Raw genomic sequence first — 8,603 nt, 5'->3', positions numbered from 1 at the left:
GTGGGGTGGGGGCCGGCGGACGTCCCCAATGTGTTGTCATCACATCGAGGATGCCCCCAAAGTCCCCCGCTGGGGGTGGAAGATGGACTTGGCAACCCTATCCCTCCCTCAACTCCACTCCTTCCCTTCCCTCTTTCTAAACATAATGCCTCGGGGCAGGCCCAACGCAAGGAAGACCTAGACAGAAGGCTTGCCGAACCCTTGCCTTCCCCGGGGGAGTCTGTAAACCCTACTGTCTTCGCCTGCCTCGTGTTGGGCCAGCCCTGAGGTGTCCCCCCCTTGATGCGTTTGCTGTAAGGGGGGGGCTTATCAGGAGAGGGAGGGAGGCCCAGGCTTTGTCCCGGCAATGTGGCAACGCCATTTCTGGCCCTCACCGGAAGTGATGTCATCACAGGGGAGACATCCAGGCGCTGCCCTGGTATTTGGGCAAAGGCTCTATGGTCAAAGCCATTTTTCACACACAAGTTTTGCCCAAAGGCCAGAGCGTTGCCCTGACAGCTCGACATGGCGACATCCTGTTGGGTGTTACAAGTTAAAAACACTTCAGTATTTACAGGGTTAATGATGTTTGTTAAGTCACATGTTTGTTTGTAACCAATCTATTTAGATTTAGATAGGATGCCCGGGAACTTTGGAGCTAGTTTGCTACTCTGATTGGAAACTAAGGTGCCAAGTATTAGCATTTTATGGCTTCTCTTCCCGTCTGTGTGTTCTTTGTTCTGACTAGAGAAGGAGACGCCATTTCTGGCGCTTCCCGTTTTACCTTTAGCTGTAAGGATGTAGGCATATTAGCTCTTTGTTATTTTATATCCTGTGTACCTTTTCCCATGTTAGGTTTATAGTAAACTTTTATATTTTAATACACACCATGGACTCAGTCTCTTTAATACTCCACTGAATTACTCAAAATGAATCCCATCACATCCAGGGCTATTTTTGGGCAGGAACACACAGGAACGGAGTTCCAGCGGGCTCCCCAGTTGGCCACACCCAGCAGGAACTCATTAGCATAATAGGCCACACCCAACAGCAGAAACTCATTAGGATTGGCTACATTAGGGGTGTGTGGCCTAACGTGCAAAGGAGTCCCTGCTACAAAAAAAGCCCTGGTTGGACAACAAACAAGGTAAACAGAAAAAGAAGCAAAAGGTGGGTGTGGCTGGATGACCACACTTCTGGTAACATGGGGGTGCAGCCTAATATGCTAATGAGTATGAGCTGTGCTGTCAGGGGTGTGGCCTAATAGGCTAATGAGTTCCTGCTGGGCTTTTTCTACAAAAGAAGCCCTGATGACATCACTTCTGGTACAAGCCCTGATGACATCACTTCTGACATAGCCTAGGCCTCCCTCCTGTGGGTGAGGGACCTAGCAACCCTCAATCTCTGTGGTACCCAAAAGGCCTGTACTGAGTAACCTCTCCTCTCTCTACAATTCTGTCTTTTCCAAATCTCTCCTCCACTTCCTCTCCCCTTTCAATTGATAAAGCGAGGGACTCATGGCTGTGTGTTCCTATCAGTTTTTAAAAGCTGATTAATAGCCCAGTAGTACTGTATGGCAGAGAGAGTGGGACTATAAGGAAGGCCGAGTGCTGAAGAATAGATGCTTTCGAATGATGGTGCTGGAGGAGACTCTTGAGAGTCCCTTGGACTGCAAGGAGACCAAATCAGTCCATCCTAAAAGAAATCAACCCTGACTGTTCCCTGGAAGGCCAGATAATGAAACTGAAGCTCAAATACTTTGGCCACCCAATGAGAAGGGAGCACTCACTGGAGAAGACCCTGATGCTGGGAAAGATTGAAGGTCAAAGAAGACGGGGACGGCAAAGGATGAGATGATTAGGCAGATCGAGGCAACGAACATGAAATTAAGCAAACTTTGGAGCACGACAGAAGACAGGAGAGGGCCTTGGCGGGATGTGGTCCATGGGGTCCCTTGACTGTGCAACTGAACAACAACAAAGAGCCCCATACCGCCACTTTGAAGATTGGGATGGGGAAGACATCACATGGAGATGCCCCCCCCCATGGAACAAAGGGTACCTGTGATGGGCTGGTTGAAATCATGGATGAGGTGAGGAAAGAACAGCCTGGACAAAAAACCCCTCCCAGGGAATATTCTTTCATCTTCAGAGGAGATGAAGAAGGATGGGAAATCCTAGCCACAGGTCTCTCGACTCTCTCGACTCAAGACTCATTTAACCTCGAGACCCTGAGCTTGTAGGCATAAGAACACAAGAAAAGCCCTTCTGGATCAGATCAGTGGTCCATCTAGTCCAGCATCCTGTCTCACATGATGGCCAACCAGTTCCCCTGGAGAGCCAATTACAGGGCATGGAGGTCAAGGCCTCCCCCTGAGGTTACCTCCTGCCTCCCTCTGAACATGGAGGTTGCCCTCAGTCACCATAACTAGTAGCCACTGATAGTCCCCCTCCTCCCTGAATCTGACTAATCCCCTTTTAAAGTTGCCTGTGCCTGAGGCCATCGCTACATCCTCTGTCAGCAAATCCCACATTGGAACCACTCTCTGTGTAAAGTAGTGTTTCCTTTTGTCCATCCTGAACCTACTGCCCATCAGTTTCATTGGATGCCCTCGAGTTCTAGTATTTGGGGAGAGGGAGAAAAAGTTCTCCTTGTTAACTCTCTCCACCCCATGCATGATTTTATAAACCTCTATCATGTTTCCCCGAGTCATCTCTCTTCTAAACTGAAAAGTCCCAGACGCTCCGACCTTTCCTCATAGGGAAGGTGCTTCATGTCAGGACAGGGGCTTTCCTGACATGTTTTCTTTAACAATGGACTTCAACAAATAGTAACCATGATTGTCTATTTGGCAGCCCAGTCCAATATCAGTTAGGGGCTGCCTTTGCGCTTCAGAGCTTCTACGCACAAGGCAGATGAGGGGTATTTTAAAGAAGCGTTCCTCAGACTGAGTTCAACCATGTCAACATAGGAAGCTGCCTCCTGCTAGAGACAGATCCTTGGTCTATCCTCCTCAGTATCACCTCCTCAGGACCACATCAGTATCACCTCCTCACGATCACCTCAGTATCACCTCCTCAGGATCACTTCAGGATCACCTCCTCAGGATCACTTCAGGATCACCTCCTCAGGATCACCTCAGTATCACTTCCTCAGGATCACCTCAGGATCACCTCCTCAGGATCACTTCCTCAGGATCACCTCAGGATGACCTACTCAGGATCACCTCAGTATCACCTCCTCAGTATCACCTCAGTATCACTTTCTCAGGACCACCTCAGTTTCACCTCCTTAGGACCACCTCAGTATCACCTCCTCAGGACCATCTCAGGACCACCTCCTCAGGACCACCTCAGTATCACCTTCTCAAGACCACCTCAGTTTCACCTCCTCAGGATCACCTCAGGATCACCTCCTCAGGATCAACTCAGGATCACCTCTTCAGGACCACCTCAGGATCACCTCCTCAGGACCACCTCAGGATCACCTCAGCAGCACCCCCCTAAGTTCTCAGCCAGAAAGCTGCTACCTGGTATCCTTCAATAGCTGGGATTCAATCTTTGCATACACTTTCTCCAGTGGGGCTCCCGCCTTGTGGAAAGGCCCACCTGAGGAAGTAAAAAAACCCACCTCCCACTCTCCTGGCTTTCTGAAAACTATGCAGAGAAAAGGGGGCCGCACCAAGGCAAAATGAAGGCGAGAAGACAAATCGTGCAAAGGAAAGAAGCTTATTGATTGTGTAACCCCCAACGCGTTTTGAGTGCAGCTTCGTCAGGGGGAATCTATCAAAAATAATACGAATGTAAAAATATATTTAAGACATCGTTTCAAAAACAAAACATATTAATAAAACACAGGGCACTTTCACAGAGCGTGTACAGAGTGCAGTTCACAACAAGATGTTTATATTCAGACAACTGAACTAGCAGTAACATCCACTATGTATTAAAGAATCACATGAAATTCCTCATTTAAATGGTTTCCCACTGTATACCGGAAAAAACGAAAGGCCTCTTAAATTAAGACACAAGAATAATATATCACACAAAAGAACTGGCACTGTACAATTGGCTGTACAATCTCAGGAGAATATATAGTTGACCAGAGAGAAGTGCTACTGGACATGTGATTGCACTGGAGGTCTCATTTGTATTTCTGAATTTCTCTTCCTTGCCCAGTGGTTAAACGTTGGAACAATTGTTTTCTGGTTTTTATTTCATATTTTGTATATGTATGATTGTATATATTTTTACATATCAGCCAACATGTTCTATTTGTATTAGACCTCTGAGGAAGGCCTGTAAAGGCCGAAACGCTAGGTCTATTTCATCAGTCTTTGTATGTTTATATATATATACCGTGCCCTAAATAGCTAGGTTATATGCCAATGGAGACCGTGCTGGAGACTGGCTGTTGGGAGAAGGGGTAGTATGCCCACTGACCTCAATAATAGACTTTGGAACTGGTTCTTTTGGCTTCTTCTAAGCCGGCCCTATCAATTCCAAGTGAGTCGGATTTGTCGATACTGAGCGCTGGCTTTTGTGTTTCTTTGGAGGTGGTTCCAAAGAAGACCTGGCTGTGGCGGGCCTCGCGCTGAAGCTGGGGGCGGGGGGGAGCACCGAGGCCCGGCGGCTTGGCCGCGCGGGCCTCGCGCTGAAGCTGGGGGCGGGGGGGAGCACCAAGGCCCGGCGGCCAGAAGCCGCGCGGGCCTCGCGCTCAAGCTGGGGCCTCCCCCGCCCACGAGTATCGCGGGTCCACCTCTTGTATATATATATTTGTGTGTGTGTATATATATATATTTGTATATGAGGTATGAATGGGCCCTTCTTTGTTATTTTAATTTGTGTTTAATAAATACATGTACATTTTTGTATGATTTTTTTAGAGTTGGCCCTCTTCTATTCTTGACTAACCTTTTTAGGTTCTGAATTCTAGGTTTTAGGTTCAGTTTTTTCCCCTTCTCCCTTCTTGTTCCCACTGCTTCTTTGGTAGAACATTTCTTAGAGCACACTCACAAACCCATAGACTTTTTGTTTTGGGTTATTATATTTAAATGTAACAGACAGGATGACAGAATTCTGTTGAGGAAAGAGGCTGAATGGAAACTGGGAACTCTCTACCCTAAAGGGTTAAGTGAGAACATCTCTTGGCAGGCGCTCATGTAGATAGAAGCTAAGACATGCCCAGGAAGCTCCCTCTGCTGAAAGGCACATATGGGGAACAGATCTAAAAAGAATCTGTAAGGTCAGTATGAGTCTTAAATAATTTAAATGAAAAATTTCATGTGATTCTTTAACATGTAGTAGATATTACTGCCAGTTCAGTTGTCTGAACATAGATATCTTATTGTGAATTGAACTCTGTACATGCTCTGTGAAAATGCCCTGTGTTTTATGATGTATTATATGTACTTTTACATTTGTATTATTTTGGTAGATTCCCCCTGACGAAGCTGCACACGAAACATGTTGGGGTTACACAATCATTCAAGATTCTTTCCTTTGCGCCATTTGTTTTCTCACCTTCTTTCTGAAAACTATGCAAAACTTTAAGAGGGCTTTTCTGCGCAGATAAAAGGGTTACAGGAAGGAAGGTGGCACAGTGCAGCCCGATCTGGTCAGATCTCAAAAGCTTAGCAGGGTCAGCCCTGGTTATTACTTGGATGGGAGGCCAACAAGGAAGACTGCAGAGGCAGGCAATGGCAAACCAACTCTGCTTCTTGTTTCTGTTGCTCTGGGTTTTTCCTCATTCCACACATACTTTATTCCTTCTAGTGGTTGATTTGCATCGTTTTATGTCCAGCATAAAAACCTCCAGTTTAAATCTGCAGGGAGATACGCCAGATAGGTGTAATATCGGATCGGCCACTAGAGGGAGCAAAACATGTGCCGAAGACAGAATAACCCAAAGCAGCAAGAACACACAAGCAAGGAAAATTAGAAAGCAGAAAAACCGATATTGGAGAAAGAGAACAGGGACGTTTTCCTTGAAGAGAAGAGATGCAGGCATTTGGGCCAGTATGCTGGGTGCTGCAGAGGACATCGAATCAAGACAATCCCATGTGGCAGTTTCTGGTCTATCTAGCCAAGGTCGCCATCTTTCAGACTTCACTGCCCTACCTGCTGGGGCTTGCTTGCTGTCTGCCTTCCACCTAAAAACAGAGATCTCTTTCCAAACCTATAATCCTTCTTGACCAATCACTTACCAGCTTCTGTGCTGAACTCTGTATTGTTGAAGGTATATGACAAACTGCTCCTCAGTCTTTTCAATGAATAGTCCATGGGACCCCCAACTTCCTGCAGTGTGAAGTCTAAAATTATCGAGACAGGAACCTAAGAGTAAGCCTTGAGCAATGTCCTCTTATGTCCAATCTAATCAATCTTTATTGCATTTGCAAAAAAATAATAATCAAGGCAACAGGACAAAGTAAAATGCTAATGTCCAACATGATAAATAATAATAATAATAATATTAACAACAACAACAACAACAACAACAACAACAACAATAATAATAATAATAATAATAATAATAATAATAATATAACAACAACAACAACAACAATAAAGAATCTGACATTTTGACAGAAAGTATTAAAACACAAAGTCATCATTAAAAATACATCTAATAAGAAGAAAGGAAGACCAGACAGTCCAGAGACAAATTAGAAATGACTCGTGGCACTCAATGAAATTGCTGAGCGGCTGGGTTAGAACGGATAAAAGGAAGTCCTTCTTCACCCAAAGAGTGATGCACACATGGAATTCACTGCCAGAGGAGGTGGTGGCAGCTACAGGCATGGACGGCTTCAAGAGGGAATTAGATAAGCATATGGAGCAGAGGTCCATCAGTGGCTATTAGCCACAAGGTATAGATAGGGACTCTGGGGCAAGGGATGCTCTGTATTCTTGGTGCTTGGGGGGGGGTCAACAGTGGGAGGGCTTCTAATGTCCTGGCACCACTGCTGGACTGCCTGATGGCCCCTGGTATTTCTGGCCACTGTGTGACACAGAGTGTTGGACTGGATGGGCCACTGGCCTGATCCAACTCTGGCTTCTCTTATGTTCTTATGAGGGACCCAGAGTGGACCAGTCAAAGATGTGCGGGCGATCTGGCTCCCCCTCACTGGCAGGCTTTGAGCAGCGGCTGGACAAACACTTGTCAGGGATGCTCTAGGCTGGTCCTGCATTGAGCAGGGGGTGGGACTAGATGGCCTGTAGGCCCCCTTCAAACTCTCTGATTCTATCATCTGTCACCCCATTGATCACCAGTGTAGATTTGGCTGCTCTGGCTTGCTAGGCGGGTGTGCCCGACCTCCCCAGGTGCATCCCTCCCAAAACTGCATGCTTGGCGGAAGAAGACGACTATCCCAGATAGCGGGAGTGTACTGTTCTTGGGTCCTCCTGTGTCATTCTTTCCATTCTGCCACCAACCCATTTTAAGATGAAGTCACGGGCTGGTTCCAAGGGATGATAACACTGGTTTGGACTCTTAGCACAGATTTAGAACCACTTTGGTATAGTGGTTAAGTGTGTGGACTCTAATCTGGGAGGACCGGGTTTGATTCCCCACTCCTCCACATGCAGCAGCTGGTGTGACCTTGGGTCAGTCACAAGTTCTCTCAGAGCTGTCCTTGAAAGACCAGTTCTGGAAAGAGCTCTCTCAGCCCCACCTACCTCACAGGGTGTCTGTTGTGGGGAGGGGAAGGAGAAGGAGTTTGTAAGTGGCTCTGAGATTCCGAGTGAAGGGCGGGGTATAAATCCAATCTCTTCTTCTTCTTCTTTATGCTCTTAAACCAGGGGAAGGGCGGGGTATAAATCCAATCTCTTCTTCTTCTTTATGCTCTTAAACCAGGGGCTTCCTGAACTAAGACAAAAATGTGTGAGCCGGAGGCTAAGAACCCTGTGAGCGAGCTCACACTAACTCAGCTTAGAGGGAACTCTGCTTGGCACTCCATTCTTCTTAACGACTGGACCATGAGGGCGAGTACCATGCCCTGCCAGATACGTTCGGAGAACATGTTGTGCAAAAATACGCATTCTGGCCACGACCGTGCAGGCTACGCAAATCCCGTGACCCGTTCTTCATGGACTGAACACAGTAGGAGAAAAGAGATATCAAAGCCTATCAGAGAGCCATTTGGGGAAGATGAACGGGTGGCTAGCAAGAAGAGCGGAACTTACATACAATGGTCATGACGAGTATTGTGAGAATGCTCAGTATAGCTACGGCCATGCAGAGTACATAAATCAGGATCTGTTTGATGGTGAGGGTCCCAGGTGGAACTGGTGCTTTCGGTGCCTTGGCTGGCGCTTTGGCTGCTGGCTTTGCCTTTGGATCTGGTTTTCCTTTCGGGGCCATGGCTTGAATGGAAAAGCAGCAAAGGAAACCTGCGAAGGGGACACAGCAGAGGAGAAAAACAGTCATGAGGCCCACCGTTGGATTTCTTTAGGGTTTCCCAGCTCCAAGTGGGGGTGTGTGTGTGTGATCTCCTGAAATTACAGCTGATCTCCAGATGACAGAGGATCAGTTCCCCTGGAGAAAATGGCTGCTTTGGAGGGTGGACTCTATGGCATTATACCTTACTGAAGACCCTCCCCTCCCCAAACCCCACCCTCCCCAGG

The 8,603-nt window shown here is 47.0% G+C and overlaps 1 protein-coding gene across 1 annotated transcript in view; it reads right to left on the bottom strand.

Annotated features, from left to right (window-relative positions):
- The window catches only part of LOC107110676 (C-type lectin domain family 4 member F-like), a gene marked incomplete at its 5' end in the record, with an annotated part of 19,649 nt that extends 11,280 nt beyond the window's left edge, over nt 1-8,369 (bottom strand). The window contains 2 exons of the mRNA XM_015411478.1: nt 6,185-6,289; nt 8,163-8,369. Of these exons, the coding sequence (XP_015266964.1) occupies nt 6,185-6,289; nt 8,163-8,369 (312 nt within the window). The remainder of the gene's footprint in view (nt 1-6,184; nt 6,290-8,162) is intronic.
- Between the last annotated feature and the right edge of the window lie 234 nt (nt 8,370-8,603).

This window comes from Gekko japonicus, unplaced genomic scaffold, assembly GCF_001447785.1.
Source record: "Gekko japonicus isolate JY-2015 unplaced genomic scaffold, Gekko_japonicus_V1.1 scaffold4700, whole genome shotgun sequence".
Lineage (NCBI taxonomy): Eukaryota > Metazoa > Chordata > Lepidosauria > Squamata > Gekkonidae > Gekko > Gekko japonicus.
This window is presented reverse-complemented; position numbering and strand designations above follow the sequence as displayed.